The sequence below is a fragment of the Liolophura sinensis genome, chromosome 7, assembly GCF_032854445.1.
Source record: "Liolophura sinensis isolate JHLJ2023 chromosome 7, CUHK_Ljap_v2, whole genome shotgun sequence".
Taxonomy (NCBI): domain Eukaryota; kingdom Metazoa; phylum Mollusca; class Polyplacophora; order Chitonida; family Chitonidae; genus Liolophura; species Liolophura sinensis.
In genome coordinates, this window is record NC_088301.1 from 17,814,106 (window position 1) to 17,834,481 (window position 20,376).

Consider the following 20,376-nt stretch of genomic DNA (forward strand, 5'->3'; position numbering starts at 1 on the left):
ACAGCATCTATCTATCAAAACATCTGTCTTTCCCTTTATCATTGTAACTTCCATTTTTACTATAATAATATGAACACCTAAATGGTTTATCTCTAAGTCTGGCTCTAAGCATGATATTTCAACATTGATGGTAAATCATACAGATTCAAGTAAATTAATAGGGTTTTTTTTTCAAATTTTGTTGTAGCTCATCCGGCAAAGCTGCACAGGGCATGCTGTCATCAATAAAAGTAGATATGCAACAAGCTTTCGTTCTAAGACTAGTATATAATGGTTTCATGAGCTTGGTGTTCTTCCTTAGGGTAGGAGCCAAGCCATTTGGTAAACAACTAAACTGATAAAGTTGATTATCCCAGGAAAACCTGAAATATTGTTGCAAGCCATTCCTTACTGGTGCACTATATTAAGCGTCTTTATATCTATGGATGCCATATAACATTGGTGTTAACCATTTTAACCACTGTTTTAAACGCTTCCGTTTTAAAATGGTTATATTCGACATGATGATTTAAGCTTTTCAGATTTAGTATCAGTCTAAAAGAACCATTCTTCTTGGGTTTGAGGAGTATGGGTGAAAAATGATCAACTTTTTCTAGGACTTCATCCTGTACAAGTCTATCAATTTTTATGCTCACTTGCTTTTGTTCAGCAGCATTTACTGGTTTTTCAGAAGGCATGTGTAACTGACAAGGTGGAGAGTCAAATTCAGTAGTCAAACGAAAGACAGTTTCCATGATACTTTCATCTGAAATTATTTGTATCCAATTACTAATATATATCTGTTATAATTCCAACACATTGAGCAACACCCCCCTTCGGCGTCGTTGATCTCTGCTGGTTTTGCTCCACCTGTTTCTCTGGGAACCCGTCTGCAGGTTGGGACGACCCTCTCGGCAGTTTAAACCTGTGAGGCCGGTGTATTACTGTGGCCTGCCGAAGGCGGCGTTGTGGGGAAAAGACTGCCCTCTGCCTAGGCCATGGAAGACCTGGCCTCTGAACACCATGTTTCATCGGCCGCAAGCCCACACACGATTTTGCAGGCTAACAGCCACCCGATTGACCTGTTGTATACTTTCTACCTTTTTCTCCAGTTCACTCCCAAATAAAAATTCGCAAAAAGCAACTGAGGCTGAAGATAAACGCTGGTAATCTGGACTCAGTTCAGGCTTCATAATCTCACATTCCATTTTGACGACCTTATCAGATATCTGAGTGACGCAAATTCCTACTCTAGCTAGACAAGTCTGCGTTACTTAAATCTATTCATTATTTGAGAAGCAGTTTGACAATGTCCCATACTACCTGGTTTAAACGCACACTGTGCAAGCATTTACAATTTTCTGGTCTTAAGATGCATTTAGTTAAGCCTTTATTACGCTCATCTTCGATTTCATTTTGAAATAATCCACTAACAATCTCCGTCAGAGTCTCGTGTACTTTTGTATCACATTATTTTTCGTAAAATTATGCAGCATATGTTTGAACAAAGATGGTTGCCCCTCGCTCGGTGCCGGGGTAACTGGGTCTATCAGCACGTGGTGAGGCCGGTCATAGAGGGAATTTCCCCCCTTAACATCATGGGTCTGTTCACCCTCGAGGCCTACACAAGACGACAGACGAGCTAGTTTTTCAGGTGGCTCATCAACTCTAAGGCTCATAGTCTCGCCGTAATCAAAATCATAGTTGGATCACATGGTGGCAACTTTTCGGCCGATTTCAGGCTGACTAGCCAAAATCTCAGGCAACATTTTTTTCTGATTTCAAAACTGGCCACCTCTTTTTGTTTCATAGGTAGTGTTTTCTTTCCTGTGGAAAGTTTAGATTTTGCCACGGCGTGACTCAACATCCAACAGAAACTCTTGTGTCAGATCTTCTTTCCCATAATCTGGCGCATTTTGATTGACTACTACTTGTTTAGAACCAACCTCGCCGGACCTAGTAGTTCTAAGTTTCGGATTTTTACCAACCATAGCTGGTACAAACACGTATGATGTCTCCAACAGGGGAAATGTCATAGGACACAACTGCCCACGACAAACATGTCTTTAGCACTGGTTCGCGGGTGCGCATAGCAATCTCATGGGGTCCCTCAGAGGTATGACGTAACAAAACTTAGTTTTGGTCGGCTCTTAGTTGTGTGACTGTATGGTACATATTCCCTTTCAACTGATCTATGATTCAAGTGAGTGGGTAAGTGCTTGGGGTTTAACGTCATACTTAGCAATTTTTCAGTCATATGGCGACGAAGGAATCCTTAGGGTGCATGTACGTGTAATGTACCTCCTTGTTGCAGGACGGATTTCCACCGCTCTTTTATTTAGTGCTGCTTCACTGAGACGACTTACCGAAGGCAAGTAAGCCGCCCAACCCGAGCCATTATACTGATACGGGTCAAACCGGTCGTTGCACTATCCCCTTCATGCTGAACGCCAAGCGAGGAAGTTACAACTTCCTCTTTTAAAGTCTTAGGTGTGACTCGATCAAGGATTGATCCTGGATCTACCGGTCCCAAAGATCTATGATTCAACTCATTATTTCAACTAATCTATGACCTCAATTGACCACACAAACTTGTGAACATAACTGTTTAAGAACAAGTGGAAAGGTCAATCGTTGGCAAATAGTTATATGCTTAGTTTAGGGGAGTAACCATAGCGAAAAAATGTACGGTAAATCATATTGACCTATATTATCAGTGTGGTTATGGTAAAGTCACATTGTACAAACACCAAACACAACGTCCTGCGCGGTGGCATTATACTTACACCGGGCCAACAAGTAATGGGTTTATTTGTCAAGCGGGGTAATACCAAGGTATCTCGACTCAAGTACGCCTAATGTCAAGGCCGTGCCAAAGTAAGGATACACTAGCAGTAGACAGCACTCCTTGAGCTGATAAATATTCAGGATTTTCTGGTATTTACTGTTTTCACTTCAGAAGCACAAATATCATTTGGAAGTAAGGTTGGCCCTGCATACATAGGCGGTGGAGTGGCTGCAGCTGTCGTGTTGATCGCTATAGTTGTTGTTGTTGTTGTCACTGTCACAGTTAGGTATGTATATTCGATAGGTGTTCCTACTGTACACACCCCATTGCTACATAAAAATACATGTAGGAAGTCAAAGTAGGTTCAAGGTAACTGTATGTTACAGGCTTCCATTAATTATCAGCCCCTTACCCATACGGGGAATGGTATTGGGCCGCATATAGCTTCACAGGCGTTTTACCAAAACGACACATAGCTTCACTATGACAAGTTACAAGTCAAGTTCGAATTTCGGAACTTTATAATGCACAGTCATAATGCCCGTTTTTTCATGTTTTTCACTCTTTTTTGGAAACAGTTAGACTGGCTATTCTGAATTGAAATTTTATACATGACTTCATGGAGACAGGCTGCAGGCATCGTTTGAGATTGGCCCACTTTAACCCAAATTTCTCAGTTTTCACTCCGTTATGGTCTGTATTATTGTGCTTATATCGATATGGGATGCATTTGCTCTCACAAAACTTTGCACAAGTCTTGAATTTTGAAAGAAGATAAAACCGTACGAATTCTTAAATCTGTTACCAATTCACCGTCATAGATTATGTTTTTGTACGGCTTGCTAATTAAATTATGCTCCAGTGGATCACCTTTTCCAATGCAAGCATGTTTTTGATTATGCGAATATTACAGGAGACGACGTAGAGAAGCCCACAAGTCTGTTGATCATAACCTTCAGACAGAGGGTAGAATATTCCAACCAGATAACAGGGAGCCACAGGATAACATAGGTATGGGCATCAACATTTAAACCTATTCTACCGATAAACTCATTTAACACTGGCATGACATTGTACATTTTGGTGGCTCAGTGGCTTACAGCGCTGGCTGCGTGCGACTACCAGTCTCCTCACCAGTGAGATCAACAGTACGAATCCAGCTGTAGCTGTTTGGTTGTCAGGTAGCTGGTTTATTATCAGGGCACTCGTGACCAGGGAAGTAGATTCCCCTGCAGCCCTTGGTGATAATACGATCTCCACGGTCTTGTACACCCGTCTGTGCAGTCGTATATTCAAAGAGAAGAAAACATGAAACATCATGCCAAAGTCTAATGATAGAGAATGCAAACTTATTTGCAAAGATGGTTTTTAATTGTTTGGTTTCTATTTTTCTTTAACGAGAAAAATACACTTGAAAGTCATTTTTGTATGGTGGGTATTTGGGACCTCTTGGTACATGCTGTCTTTGCGTAAAATGTTATGAATGAGGATATAACACAGGCTTAATAAATATATTTCCATTAAAATTTGTTTTCTGCTAGCAAGTGTTTTCATCCAGAATTTTAATGATATTTATAATTTTAATATGTTTATAAGTATTATCATAATTTAAATTAAATGATTATGTTTGGGTTTAAACAACAAATTTACAAACAAATTTAATAGATATGCATCACATCTATATTTAGAACATTTTTATGCAAAGGTGATATATACTAAGATCACAAATACTCACCATACAAAAATGATTTCAAGGAGACTTTTTCCTAAAAGAAATAGTGGAAGAAAAGAATATTAAATACCATATTTGCAATTAAGTTTTCACCCTGTTTTATCTGATTTTTATGTTTTCTTCACACATTACATCACTTGATGATCCAGAAATACATGGTGCAAGTATTTACATTAGAAAAGGGAAATTTGTCATCAAATTGTGATTAATTACCAGCAATAAGTTCGTCAATTTACCCGGGCACAACACCGCCTATAATTGGCCACCACGGTGAATTTAAAAAGTTCTTGAGCATGGGGTTTCAGCAATTGTTCAACTGATCAATCAATAATTTACACGTGTTTTATGAATTCTCGGTCAAAATTGAAAGAGTACGCTTATTGCGTCTGCGAGTGTTTATGATCAGAACGCACAATTTACCTTAATGGAATACTTGCAAACCCACTGTTAAAGTAGAAGTAAGCAAATTACAAGTGTACTTTGAGGCGTTTCACGTTCACAGTGTTTCAGGACGACAGCAATGATCAGGTTGACGAATCACAGGGTGACGTCAATCCTTACCTTAACGCTGACGTCGTCCCTTTTGTAGTGCCTGTCGAGGAGTTCCCTGACTACGTCGTAAGGAGGAATGCCGGGAAAGGATTCGAGGAAGAATTTGAGGTAATGGCACATATTATAGATCAGTTTTGCAGTCGTCTACCATAGCCCCCGAATTACATGATATTGAATAAAATCACTTTGACTTGAAACAGCTGCCCCGCACCCATGTGAGGGTGTTAGTCTTCAACCGTGATCTGCTTCAAGTATCGTTCCAGTTGTCTGCGCCATTGTGACAACCATTGCTATTTATTTTAATACAAGAATCTCTGAGCTGTACTAACCAGTTATCGAAATTTACCCGGTGAGAGATAGGAACGAAAACATGCAGAAGGAAGAGGTTTAAATGTGAATATATATAAACACAACTTTTTATGTATGTCTATAATGTCTTCCAGACATTCCTGGTGGGCTTGCAGGCAAAACACACTGCGGCGGACAAACTCAAGAACAAAGCGAAAAGCCGTTATCGGAGCCTTGTGGCATGTGAGTGTTTTACCGTAGTCATGGTATGTAACCTGGCTAGACATGGAGTTCTAATTCCTCAAACTGCTTTAGGATACAGAAACAATCTGCAGAAATGATGTCTTTGAAAATAATAAACAAATGTTGTTGAATAATCATTGATTCTGCCAGCCCAAAACCATATCACACTGTCGACCAGCCTGACGTTACTGGTAAAATCCTCAAGTTGATAGAAACATAACAAGGGGCTGGAGACGTTAGCTGAGCAGGAATGGCGCGGGATATTTACTTTTGTTACAAAGGGTGTGCATTTATAGAAGTAATGACAGCACAAAATCACAACCAAGGAAGGGCAAAAAAATGAAGACAGAAAAGTGTACTAAACTAGCTGGAATCACAGAATAGGGTAGTTTCGAATCTGAACTCTGACATCACTAAAGGTAAAATGGCGCTCTGTGTCATGGGACTTGTCAGAAATGTAAGGCAATTTTTTCATTACATTTCCTATACAAAAATAGTCCTTTAAAGTTTCTCTTAGAGAAATTCAGAGGAGACAAACGATGGAGAAAATCGAGGAACTGGACATTGGTGAGCATAGGACGCACCTGAAGAAAAGAGGTAGACCCTATATTATGTGCATTTGAAGCACAGCAAGACAGGTCATCGGTGGTTTAACGTCTAACACTTTTGCCAACCAATATCATACCTTAGGACATTTTTCCTTTAGCAACTAACGAGTTCAATCTCAAAACTCCCCTATCGCAGCGTGTATCCAATCATCAGGTTAGACTGTGTGGCGGAGTGACGTGGTATATCTTAAAGCTACCTCTTAAGAGGTTGGGATCCTAAATGTTGGTGTTTTTTCTTGTTCTTTGTTTGCATGTTACGATGTGATAGGCTACGGAGATAATATGCAAACACAGATGATTTGTTTCAAATTCAAAATTTTAAACGGTATATGGTAACATTGTCCTTTCTATAAGTGTGCCTCAGTTGTCTTAGATTCTTCTAACGCAGCAAATGTCAGGTATTGTGCTAAATCTATAGTCCATCTTACATGTGTTACAGATGACCATTCCAGGGTGTTGTTGTCCGTGACAGATGACCAGGACACGGACTATATCAATGCCTGTTATATCAATGTAGGTTATAACATTTAAACCGAATTTGGTAGACTAACCTCCTAATTATAAAAAGTGGCATGGAACGAGTAGATAGCGCAGAAGGTTTTGATATGCCAACAACTGATAAAAGTGCGGTTAGAATTGATTTTTGCGAAAAAGTGTGAAAGACTTCTAGCATTATGCATGCATAACTAAACGCAAATGTATAATAAACCGTATGGGATACATGTGTTTCCATACAGGGCGCACTGATAAACCTTTTCTCATGGCTAATCAGACTGATGGTTAATTTATTTTCGTATTTACAGGGTTACAACGAACCAAAGAAATACATTGCTTCACAGGGTAAGTAATATATTTGAAATAATTGGGCTTGTAATCGTTGTTTAGAATATATAGTGTGCTAGAACAGAAACGCATCGTTGAATTGTCACATAATCGATTTATTTTAATGGGAAATAGGGCAAAATGTAAACTATGTTGTCAAAACTATGTTTTGAACCAAGATGCACATTTAGAGAGTCGGAATGTTTGTAACCATGAGATAAGCAAGTAAAGCCCATTTAACAATGGCATTTGGTCAACAATGGCAAGTGGAAGTTCACAGCTGGGTCCAGTGTTATTACCATTGACCACCTATGCAGCATTTCTCTTTGGGAGAAGAAAAAAATGGTCTGCATCAGTTTTCTTCCAAACATTTCCACAGGAAAAAATACTGAATTGCAAAGAGTAAATACTAGTATTAAAAACTGACAACTTTAAAAAAGAATAATATACGCACTTTAATTTAAACAAAACGTACTAATGATTGAAGACTAAAACAATGTGCTTAGATTCTCCTCTGATCTTATACATGTCATCAGAAAAGATCCCAACTGCTAAAATCGGTGCTGTCATGAATTTTACAAACGTTTTATGAAATGACTCAGGACCCAATGATGTCATCCTGAACGATTTTCTGCGAATGATCTGGGAACAGAAGTCTGGGAAGATCGTCATGGTAACCAACTTAGTAGAGGCAACAAAGGTATATGTTTATTAGCTTTGTTAATAAATGTATACAAAATGGCTGAACCCAATCCAACTGCTGATGTCAAACAGGAAATATGACGATGGATTCCATCTCAGTGTGTTGAATTTTAATCAAATGTTGATACTCACAAATAAAAAAATATCTATGGCATACTATCAAATTTAAAACAAGAAATTACAACAGTCGATTCGGATTGCAAAATGCAAATCGCAACGCAGTAAAGGTAATAAGAGAATGTTTTCTTGAATATACTGTAAAAACTTTCGGTCACTGAAATTATTACAGTAAGAAAGATTAACCTTCCAGTAAACCTTGGTTTAATGCAAAATGTAAAGCGAAGAGGATGGAACTCATGGGCATGAAAAATAGGTACAGAAGATATGTACATGGGGAAGGTAAGAAAGAACAAAAAGCTTGCAGTAAGGATTATAAAAGAATTTTGAAACAGAGTTATGACACATATGTAGAGAACAAAATATCCAAATTACGGAAATTAGAAATATCTTCCCCAAAACAGTATTGCAAAATAATAAGTACTATAATAAAAAAGACACTTCTCAAGAAATAGATATAATTAAAATTTATAAATATTGTAAAAATGTAAATCAGTTAGATAATGATGATGCAAAACAAAATGATCCTACGGACAACTACCCTTTCACACCCAATGATGAAACTGACATGCCGATTCAAAGGAAAAAAATAGAGAGTGCCATAATTTAGTTAAAAAATAACGAAGCATCTGGTTATGAAAAAGTAATAAATAAATATATTAAATTCACAAAAAAACATTATACTTCTTATATTTCATAAGCTTTATAATATTGTCTTTGACACTGGGTGTATGCCAGAAAACTGGTTGGTTGGCATGATACATCCTATTTATTAAAATAAGGGGACATTACACGATCCCGCAAACTACAGGGCGATAACTATATCAATCTGTTTTGGAAAGCTCCTTACTGCTATTAAAAATAATAGATTAAATGATTATTGTGAAAAAGCTACCAGACCTAATGAGAGTCAGACCAGGTTTAGGAAAGGTTAGTCTGTTATTGATAATATTTTTGTTCTACATCATGTTATAGAGTATATTATGTTGCTCCGTGGCAAGCTCTATTGTACATTTGTAGACTGCTTTAAAGAATTTGACACGGTGTGGACGGGAGGTCTGTGGTATAAACATGTTTCAGAAGGGATTGATGGGAAATATTTAAAACCTATAAAAATATGTATTAATCAATACGGTTTGGTGTCACCCTTGGAAAAAAAAGTTACTTTTTCCAGTGTGAAGCTGGTGTGAGGCAAGGTGAAAATCTCTCATCCCTTCTTTTTGCCTTTTACTTAAATGAACTTGAATCATTTCTGATTCAGAATAATATCCCTGGAATCAGATCCCTAATGGATAAAATTGCTACCAGTTTGGATATTTTTACTCGTATCCAGTTATTATTGTATGCGGATGACACGAGTATTCTCGCCAAGACGGATAGTGGACTAAAGGATATGTTGGTAGCTTTTGAAGATTATTGTAATTTATGGGAGCTAAACCTACATCAAGACAGGACAAAAATTGTACTCTTCTGTAAACCTCTTGCAATAAATCTACCAAAATTTTTTCTTAATGGTCACGACATTGAAAAAGCAGACGAATATATTTACCTAGGGATATTGATGAAATATACTAAGAAATATACTACCGCCCAAAAACAATTAATATCTCAAGCTAACAAGGCGCAGGTCGGCCTGTTTAGGAGAACCAATAAATTGAAATTACAATCGACATTCAGCTTAAATTATTTAAGCAAATGGTCCAGCCTTTTGTACTCTATGGCTGTGGAATCTGGTGATTTGAAATTGTTGATTTAATAGAAAGATTTCACTTAAAATATTGTAAAGCTATATTAGGAGTTACAAACAGTTCTCTAAACGTTGCAATATAAGGTAAATTGGGAGAATTTCCACTATACAGGGTGTCCCAGAAGACGTGCACCATTCTGATTTTCATTTTTTCTGTGTTTCAGATTTAATACTGATTTTAAATATTCCTACTCTTTCAGAGTTAATAAAGGCTCATAAGCTAAAAGCACAAGAAAGAGTTGAAGTGTTATTTACATTTGGAAGAGATACAGCCACACACCGCTCTGTAGCTCAAGCATTTAACCTTAACCTGGATGGTGCGCGACTTCTGGGACACCCTTTTTATTGACGTCAATATAAAGATGCTTTATAATTCAAATACTTTGCATATTGGACAAAGGTTTTACAGGGTAAAAATAACAAGATTTCCTCAACATTGTACAGATTTTTGTTTAACAATGGACACTTACATAACTTTAAATGGTTAAACTTTATTAAAAATACTCTCGAGAAGAACGATCTAAATTACGTATTGGAAAACCAACATGTAAACAATGCTGTATGAAAGTTGTGGAGCAAACAATGACAGACCAGTTCATCCACAAATAGCAGTCTGATATTAAAGATTTCTGTAGGGGAAGTATGTATAGAATATTTAAAACAGACTTTGGTATCGAAGAGTATCTAAACATATTTGATGAAAAAAGCCGAAAAACTACAACGCGTTTTCCAGTATCTAGTTATAAATTACCCGTAGAAACAGTAAGATGGACTAAGGTAAATTGAAACAGAAGTTTGTGAACCCTTTGTCAGACAAATACCATTGGCAACAGAACTTCATTTCTTACACGCATGTACAAGTCTCAGTTCTAATCGAATAAATGAATGAATTTACAAGGCACTCTAACAATGTCGTAAAAGACTTAAGCGGAGCCGTGACATCAAGAAAGCCTGGGAAGGGGATTTAAAGAAACGACAACACCAATAGTAAATCTGTTTCGATTTGCTTTATTTTTAAAGTTATAGAAAGTGATATCTGGGTTCATAGTGAAGAAAATTGCACATATAAGACAATCGCAAGCGCTACCCAATTGTCAGTTTTAACCAACGAGACCTGAGTTATTTCTATAACCCGAGGACGCACCTATTCCCGCTTACGTCAGCCGAACAAGTGGCCAATATGTATTCTGACATTGCACCAGCATGGCACATTGTTTCGTAAGAAGTCCTTATTAAAAGTTGACTAATAAAGAGTAGCTTTACCAGCACGTCAGAAAAAATAACAGTTTAGATCTGCTTCGTCTATCTTCCTGAATAACTGAGGTTTTATTACTTGTATTCTTTTCTGTTAGTAAAACGCTTTCCAGGCAGTTTTGTCATGTGACAAACGTTTTCCAAAACGGTTTCATACAAACTCATTTCGATTTTGTACGTATCTGGGGCTTTTATGCATGTTTATGAAAATTTACCATTGTTCACTCTGCTTAAAAAATCAAAAGGCGATCTATAATATGGGAGCACGAGGGTCATCGACAGCTTAAATATGATTACCGACGATATTCAGGTGTACATGCTGTTGCTGTTTTTAGACCAAGTGCTGTCAATACTGGCCTGATGAAGGATCAGAGAGTTTTGGTCTGATCACAGTGACCTTACTGGATGAGGAGAATTACGCGGATTTCACCGTGAGAACTCTGCAACTGACACACATTACGGTAATGTATAAAGACTACACAAGGACATGGTCACGCGTAATCTGTTGAATACTGCCTCTTGTCTGTCTATTCAACTTAGGGTTTTATTCCAATTGTTCACGCAAATCCTTAAAAAGGATCCCCAGCGACCTTATTTTCGCACTAAATGTTCCCTAAGCACAATATTTATGCCATGTTCGTCTGGAAACTGCACTAAAATTGTTATGTTATCTAGCTCCATTTAAGAAAAAAACATTGAACCGCACCTTCTGCCTATCTTCCTGACAGCGTAAACTTAGTGGGGTGACGTCATGCTGTAAATACCTGCCGGGATTATGTATTAAATAGCTCTGTAAAGTATAGTTGAATCCATGCATTAGGCCTACAACCGTGTACTTTTCCAGAAGCTATCGTGTGACTTAATCTATAATTACCCCTACATATACACCTCTTAATTAGCATCCTGGAAGTAAGATAAGTAAAATAGTTTTACAACAAATAGTTTGGGCTGCCGGAGTTTGTATTAGATCCTGGTAAAGCGTGTCCAACATAGCAATAGATACGGCCACGCAGAAGAAACAAATATGCTCTCGTCTGGTTTGTCCTTCGACCTTTTGGCTGAATAAGCAAGTCTCATACGACTAAGATCGAGTCCACCGTAATTAAAGGATTTTTTGACGAGATCTGTCATTTTTAGGCCATATATGTGACTTTATAGTATCCTGCGTTGTATTACTGCGGTATCAAGACATACCTTGGAATGGAATAATCACGAAATTATCTGTAAAGTATAGCGATTGTTTCCTGCTGTTTGTGTTGTACACATGAAAAAGCCTCGAATACCTACAGTGAATGTACTGCTGTGACGCCAAGGGGTCAACCGTGGCTCGATCGTAGCCGAGTAGATTTTTAGATGTGTGGTGACCAAATTCTGCCGTTTTGTTATCCGTTTTCGACGTTTTGAATGATAGGACTCGATTAAGGGGACATCAAATTATCTGTCTCCAATTTGGAACGCTCAAGGCTGGATATGTGCCTTAAACCATCCAGCAGCGAAATCCTGGTTTATGTAGGCATGCAATGTAATAGACTAACTCTGATAATAAATGGATAATTAAATAGTTTTACCTTCGGGAATTCCCGCACACACGAAGCGCGTCCTTAAAAACAATAAACCTCATAAAGCGTCGGGTAACATCTGGAATTGATAAATCGCCACTTGGGAAATTGGTAAAAAATGTTCCACCCTTTTTATAACATACATGTAGCATATCAAATGGATCTAACAGTATTTAAGTGACAGTTTAAATTCCTTACAGCAATAAGAGTGTGTATTCTATTTAAGCCCAAACGCTCAGTGTGTTCCCACTAATACTTCACAGGTTCCAATTTATCTGCTGATTTGCTTGTTGCATAACGCCAAACTCAAGATCTTCCACGTACTCAAAATCTGCCGTGTTGGCATTGGGTGAAAGAAACTGGAGTGGCCAGAGTATAAACCACCGACCCGTGGAAAATTACCTACGAACATTCCCACGTGTGATGTGGAGACAAGCACACCATATTGATGGCAGACAAATCTGTTTAATCGAAATCTGATGAAGCAAACGGACACACCGGTATCATCGACCGTTCGATGTCACCAAGGTCCCACACACAGAGAGAAATTGACAAAAAAAAACTATTCAAATATTTATATAAATTGTATATACCAAAACTTTAACATAATAAACACAGCTATTAACTTCTCAATACCTGTGCCTGTTTGAACCAATACCAAATGTAATGATGTTACCAGACAAAGCCAAGATATGTATGTAACGAAATAAAGCACATACAGTATAAAATACAGATCTATCCCAGAGCGTCCAGAAGCTCTGGTGCTCTGATCCATAATTATGTCTATTACGACTTAACCCGGGGATATGTAAGGGTGTATTCATCGTTTTGAATTATATCCCCATGTTGGATATATGAACAGTTGCAATCAAAACGCAACTGAGATACATATTTTGTTGTCGACAGCTTATGTTCTGGCATGGTATACGCTTTATTACTGATTTCACTCAGTCGCCTAGGGCATGACTTTCCTTTTTCCAACATCATTGAAAGCCGCTGACTTGACTACCTTCCCTTTACATTTGACTGCGTTCTACAGTACTGCTCGATCCTAGCGATATATCTGGGCGCGGATGTGGGTCGGTAATATGACAGCAAGATGTTCACATTATAGGATCTGACCATCATCCGCGTAGGGCTTTACGATATGCACTAACACTGATACATAAATTCATCTAACTTATAATAAATGCCGCGTTGTTCGACACCAACCTTGTTTGTTCTCTCGGAATAACAAAAAAAATCACAAACGGTCTAGTTCTTTGCGTAATCACTAAAATTCGCAGATAACATGATGATACGCCTATCGAGTTTTGAGTTGCCACAATTATTCGGTAAATACAAAGCCATAACCAACATGTACAATACACGATTTCTTCAGTGTAAAATTTTCCGAGGAAGTCAATTTAAGAGCCAGATATACTACATAGATATAACAGAACTTATACATGATAATTTAGTCACTACGAATGGATAATTATTAGTACAGCTTTTGACGTGTACTTGTATCGCGGTTGTCCGGGAATACGGTTCTACATCTACGATTTTAGTTTTCCAAGTAAGCTTCGTCAAGAAAGTAAAGTAAAACTCGGAAGTCAAGCACTGGGCTAGCTTACGTTTATAATGGTTTGAATGAGTGAGATTCAGACGAATGGTGCTCCATTCAGTAATCCTTTTCTCGTCATCATGCCTGTCAAGGGAAACAAACTCAAGTTACATTATGTCACGTTTAAAGCGTAATACACAGACACATTATGTATACACAGGCTAAAGTAGAACGGTCTGAAAGAGACAGCATGTGGGATCCGCGTGGGATGTGATCGGAAAGGTGCCAACATTAGCGCATGGGCCGCCCATCATGGCCGTATGAACCGCTTAGGATCCGACCCATGTCCGATCAAAGATTGGGCAGCACGGTATTTTCTTACTTTATATACTTTCTTAGTTTTTTTGTGGTTTGTGTTATACGTCGGTTTGGGAATTGACCTTGGTATTATTGACCGAGAACGTCCTTTATGGTTGGCGGCTGTCATACGATTGTCTGTTTTGAAGGATATATTCTACTGCACTTGATGTTAGCGTTTTTCTTTCAGAGAAAGCAGGAAAGTCAAACTGTGAAACAGTTCCACTTTACCGCCTGGCCTGATCACGGTGTACCTGCGCACGCTACTGCGTTACTGGACTTCCGGGATAAAGTTAACACTTGTCAGACACAAGTCAGTGGACCAGTTGTCGTGCACTGCAGGTACCCCAGTAAACCTTTAACTCTTTGCAAGGTGTAAAAACAAACACTCGACTTTCTTACTCCAAAGTATTGGTTTTACTGGTTACTCGTTTTCATATCGTTTATTTACATAATGTGAACCAGATTTTGAATTACAGTTAAATCGAGATTAAAACTTTTTTCGTTTTTGCCATCAAATTGACGTCAATAGTACATGTATTTCTTTTCGCATAATCTACATTTATAGGTGTCTTATGTAAGAGCTCCAACCGTAAAATTACCTATCAAGTGTAAAGATGGTACACATCCACTATACACCAACAAAGCATTTTGGTGACGTATATGTAAGCCTACGTGTATTTACCGAACCAACGATTCACAACTGAAAAACAGTGAAAGCACTGCACCGTACACTGTATTCTCATAGGCTGTTTTGCCTCCATACAGCGCCGGTGTCGGGCGTACGGGAACATACATGGCTCTGGATTACCTAATCGCCCAGGCTCATGACGAGGGAGTGGTGGATGTGCCTGCCTGTGTCAGGCAACTCCGGGAACAGCGAGTTAACATGGTCCAGACTCTGGTAAATATCACAGATATTACATACCGAAATCATCGTCTGTCAACAGGTCTAAACTGCCTCTTATCACAACGCAATTAGACCTTGGCCAAGGGGAAAACCTTCATGTCTGGCCGATTTGATTGCTTTAAGCAAACATCGAAGAGACTTGATTCCCTTGTTATCTGTTTCATCTTTACTTAAAGGAAAAGACCTCTAAAAACCGAAGTAGGCATCACCAAGTAGATCACTTAAAAGAATGCAAAAACATATTTTCATTTATTTTCTTAGATTTTTGTGGAAAGAGTTAAAGACGCTCATTCATTTGACTTCTAAAGTTGGCTTTATGGACCATAATATCAGAGGTTAGGAACTCTGACATCACAAGGATTTTATCCAACTCTAATCGCGACACTGAATGTTGGAGTAACTCTTTTCTTCATGAGTGTAAGATTGCTGGAATAATGTTCCTAAAATACCGTCAGTATAGCCCATAATGACCACCACAGTCTTCAAATATTTGAATACTTTTCAACACTCTCAAAAAATCAGAACAAATAAAGAAATTATTTTTAGGCATAATTTTCAGTTGTCTTTATGATGAATCTTACCTTATATTTTAGCTTTCTTCTTGAAAAACCGTTTTCGCGAGAAGGATAGTAATATTACTTTTTACCTCGTATTCTGTTAAGAATAAGTGTGATAAAATTCCTAAAATCTATTCTAATCAAGCTATTTGTGTTTATCTTTCTTCAGGAGCAGTACAAATTCCTTCACGAAGCGCTAGCAGAATCGTTAAAACTTGGAAGTACCAGTGTTCCTGGTGTGGAATTCCCTCGTGTCTTTGTTGAATTGTGTACCCAAAACCCAGAGACCGGTATGACCAAGATGGCGGAACAGTTCCAGGTGTGTGGATAAACCCCATCTTTAACACAGCGACGCGCACTTATCAACTTCCAGAAACTATAATGAAATGTCCACGTCATTGACTGACCGCATGTCGCACGACCCTTTCATAATAATCGTGCCATAAATTAAACACAGTGATAGATATTTAACCCCTAATTTAAGTGTTATGTGTTTTGTTACAAAATTACGTCTAACCTGATCTGTTTTTTGATCACTCTTCTCTCTTACCGGTAGTTACATTCCTCAAGTTTTCTAATTTGTTTGTTTGAGTTGGCTTCCTTGTTACTAGTAGTTACATTCCTGGCGTTTCATGATTTGTTCGTTTTAGTTTGTTTTCCTCTAAATTGTGGGTAGTTACATGTCCTACGTCTCACCTCATCTGTTTGTTTGAGTTGGCTTCCCTCTTACCAGTGAGTACATTTCCCACGTTTCACATGATGTGTTTGCTTAAGTTGGCTTCCCTCGTGTTAGTAGTTACATTAAGCATATTTCTCATGATCAGTTTGCTTCTGTCACAGTCTCTCCAGAGGCTGACAGCTCCCCTGGATAAAGCCGTTATCACCGCGGCACGTCATCCGGACAACGTCTCCAAAAACAGATCAGACAGAATCCTGGCAGGTATGTCATATTTGATAATTACATTATAATAACTCTGATCACCAGATGAGATGACATTTTGGACAACCATTCTAAAATGTACGGTTTTTCAAAACAGCATATTCGTGTAGTGTGTTTATGTGTTTACAGCGGACACGTGCAGACCATACCTGTCAACTCCTGTACCTGACGGCAATAACTACATTAATGCTGTATACCTGCCAGTAAGTAAAGAACTGCTGCCAGTCACCAAACGCTTCTTCTGATATACCACTTTTTTGTCACTTTATAGGGTATTTAAATACATCTTTGCCACCAACTTACAAAGTTGTGAGCGATTCTGTACATATATGAGTTTTGTAACTATTCTATTTTTGTCGACATTTATTCACTTTGTTCAGTCCACATCTCCGTGTTCACGGCTTCATGTTTCATGGAAAAATAATTTGACTTTGATTCTTTATGAATAGTACATCTTCGAATCTACATTACAGACGTTCAAATCGAAGAGGGGTTTAATCATCACTCATACTCCTCTGCCAAACACAGTTCTGGATTTCTGGCGCCTGGTGTACGACCACGACATAACTGTCATCGTCATGATAGACTTGATAGAGCGAGATGATAAGGTAAGCTTTGTGAAAGACAGAATAACAAAATGTAATCCACCGTTTTTGTGTTAGTCAAAAGTGAATAGTAATGTTGTGTTCAGTTCACATTTGACTGATTTTATCCATTATCGTCCTTGTCATAACACAAATAGAAGTACATGTAGGCCATGCGGATGTTTTATTTTTTAAATCATTCTAAACAGAAAAGTCTATTGACTGGTTCAGGTTTCAAAATTGCACCCACAAAAATGTGGTAACTGTTTTATTCAAATTCTAAAGCACACTGACGCGTTCATTTATTTGATTGGTGTTTTACACAGTACTCAAGAATATTTCACTTATACCACGGCGGCCAGCCTTATGGCTTGAACTCACAACGACCGCACCCCTGGGCCATTGCGCTGCGCTAGCGCGATAACCAATTCAGCCATGGAGGCCCCCACGCTGATACGTGCAATAATGTACAATGTGGATGTTGCGCTTGTTAAAAAGGGACAAACAAATTTATGTTTTCATTTGATTGGTGTTTTACGCCTTACTCAAGAATATTTCACTTATACGACGACGGTCAAAACAATGGTGGAAGGAAACCGGGCCAAAACCTACGACCATAGCAGGTTAACAGACCTTCCCAAGTACAGAAAGGAAGCCAGAATGAATTGGAACTCAGAGCAAACACACTGATGAAAATCTCCTGGGCCATTGGGCTGCGGTGGCTACCCCTGCTACGGTGGACCCCAAACAAAAACAAAAAACGCCGAGCTCCCGTATGTAGCTATAAATAAATGCAAGGCTAATGCAGAGATTTTAAATCTCATCTTGTATCTAGGACTCAGGAATATACTGGCCATTGGAAGGAAAACATTTTGACCCATTTGTGGTGAAAGTCAAGGACAAACAAGAGTGCGAGGGGTTTTCCGTGTGGACTTACCATTTGTCTCACAAGGACACGGTAAGGGTTCTTGGGACTTACAATAGTGACAATATTACCATTAGGTACTGTCATGGCGACTTGGGACAATGGAAGTTTGTCAACCAAATCCGATAGGATACAGGCAATATTTATGTGTGGAGAAATTCATGGAGTAGACTGCTTATGAATGAGCATAAATCCCCAAACAATGTGTTGATCTCGACATTTATTTGTAAAAAAATATCATATTTGTGCCGTCTTGATACGTTCATACGATGATTCTAGCATTGTACGAAGAGTATGTGTTTTTTACAGTGAACTAGTTTTACTGTTTTCCTAATCTTCGAAAACATAAACATCATATCCTACATGTGTGTTCTTGCAGAAGGTAGCGCACCCTGTCAAGCAGTTCCGGTGTAACTTTTGGACCGGGGATTCAACCCCAACCTCTATAGCGTCACTGCTGTCCGTCATAGAAGAGGCGACGAACTGGCAGCAAAACGCAGGCAACGTACCAGTTTTGGTACACTGTAGGTAAATTGCAATTGCAATCTTAGTGTGTGCTTGCTTTCTTGAAACTTTACTGTGTGCTGAGGATTATTGTGTTTAAGGTGGAATATGCGACACCGTGTCATAATGCGTTCTTAATGAGTCCAATATCTCCCGTGATTCTTCATATATACATGGTAACTGAAGGACCCACAAGCAGTGTGTCCACTGAGTGATGGATGTAAGTGTGGAATATCATAACGTGCTGTGATTGTTTTGATATTCAGAGACGGCGTGACGAAAAGCGGTCTGTACTGTGTGGCCACCTCAGTGATAGAGAGACTGAAGATGGATGAGGAAGTGAACATCATCCACACGGTGAAACAGATGAGGGCCAACAGGCCACAAATCATCACAGACCTGGTAAATAACACACAATATATGGTTATAGTGAAATTGTCGAAATGTGCATGTATGTATAGTTACTTTGCTAGACCGAATTCTTACGAAATTACTTGAGACCACTCTCCCTAATATCTGTTTGCTAATAAGTGTTATTGTAAATTTTCACACATATTGCGGTGTGAACTCTAGTTCTTTGATGTAATAACATAATGGCATTTTGCGTCAATCTTTGTAAATGTACACCGTTTTTGCTATAAATAATTACGCTTTAGGCGTGGTGCCAAGGAGTGTCTAAGTTTCTACTATTTAAGTTTAAAAGGTAGAATATGTTCATGATTAAGATGAATTCACAAGATATATAAGTATTTCACCGGTCACGTGTTAACATTTGTCATCTATCACAGTGTCGTTGATGTTCTACTGCTACTCTCAGTACATTAGTGCTTGTATTTCATACAATTGCCATAATGCTAGCTAAATAAAGAGTCAATATTAATAAATTCGATGAAGAATAGCCCGTACATTTAATTTTGTAAGGAGAGACATATCCACAATTTGCACTAGAAATTCGCAAGTCATCTGCATTTACCGACATAATTATGAAGTTTAATGGACCAACATGTAGTCCCGTATCTGTATAACGTAAATGACTCAGACATTGGATAGTTAAGCTGGGACTTGGATATTTGACCCCAGTTCATCTGTTGAGTTGTTGATTGCATCATATGCAGAGTTTGTCCGGTACACCACATTATGTAAGATAACTTTATGGTGCAAACCCTGTATCCCTTCAGTGCAAATGATATATCCCCTATATGTTTTTGCAAATTTACAGAATCAGTTCCAGTTCCTGCATCAGGTGGCTTTGGAGTATCTGGAGACAGCCCACACATATGCTAATATTGTCTAGAAATCATATCTGTCGTGTTCTCACCGTGGTGTGTGGATAGAACATTGCCTGTGACTTCCATATATCCATCTGCTGCGAATCTTAGGATCCAGCTCTGGAATCCATGAATAAAGATCCCCACTGTTCGTTTTCTGTTGTCTTGAAGGTGTGTGATAACTTTGTAATATCACGTAACATGTAATTCCGGAAGTACAGGTGATATCAGAAGTACGTATAGCACCATAAATATATGTAATTCAAGAAGTACATGTAAACGGAGAGGGTTATGCCCACATGTATATGTACTGTTAATCTATTTAGGATTATTTTGTCTGGTAAATGACTTTATTGAATATATTGAATAAACCGATTTTGTCGGCCTGCATTCA

General features: G+C 38.4%; 1 protein-coding gene across 1 annotated transcript; it reads left to right on the forward strand.

Moving 5' to 3' along the window:
• The first annotated feature begins 6,121 nt into the window (after positions 1-6,121).
• On the forward strand, positions 6,122-20,058 carry LOC135470701 (receptor-type tyrosine-protein phosphatase mu-like). Its single transcript, XM_064749736.1, has 15 exons — positions 6,122-6,179; positions 6,630-6,703; positions 6,994-7,030; positions 7,615-7,712; positions 11,168-11,293; positions 14,485-14,636; positions 15,063-15,198; positions 15,931-16,080; positions 16,602-16,701; positions 16,831-16,904; positions 17,175-17,309; positions 18,121-18,243; positions 18,590-18,738; positions 18,981-19,116; positions 19,934-20,058. The coding sequence occupies exons 1-15, from the start codon at positions 6,122-6,124 to the stop codon at positions 20,006-20,008; spliced, it is 1,623 nt and encodes a 540-aa protein (XP_064605806.1). The 3' UTR covers positions 20,009-20,058.
• The last annotated feature ends 318 nt before the right edge of the window (positions 20,059-20,376 follow it).

Bases quoted from the DNA above. Each gene is read 5' to 3' on its own strand.
- LOC135470701 (XM_064749736.1), top strand. From the start codon at position 6,122: ATGGAGAAAATCGAGGAACTGGACATTGGTGAGCATAGGACGCACCTG. The intron at 6,180-6,629 runs GTAGACCCTATA...CATGTGTTACAG, and splicing joins GACGCACCTGAAGAAAAGAG to ATGACCATTCCAGGGTGTTG. The intron at 11,294-14,484 runs GTAATGTATAAA...TTTTTCTTTCAG, and splicing joins TGCAACTGACACACATTACG to AGAAAGCAGGAAAGTCAAAC.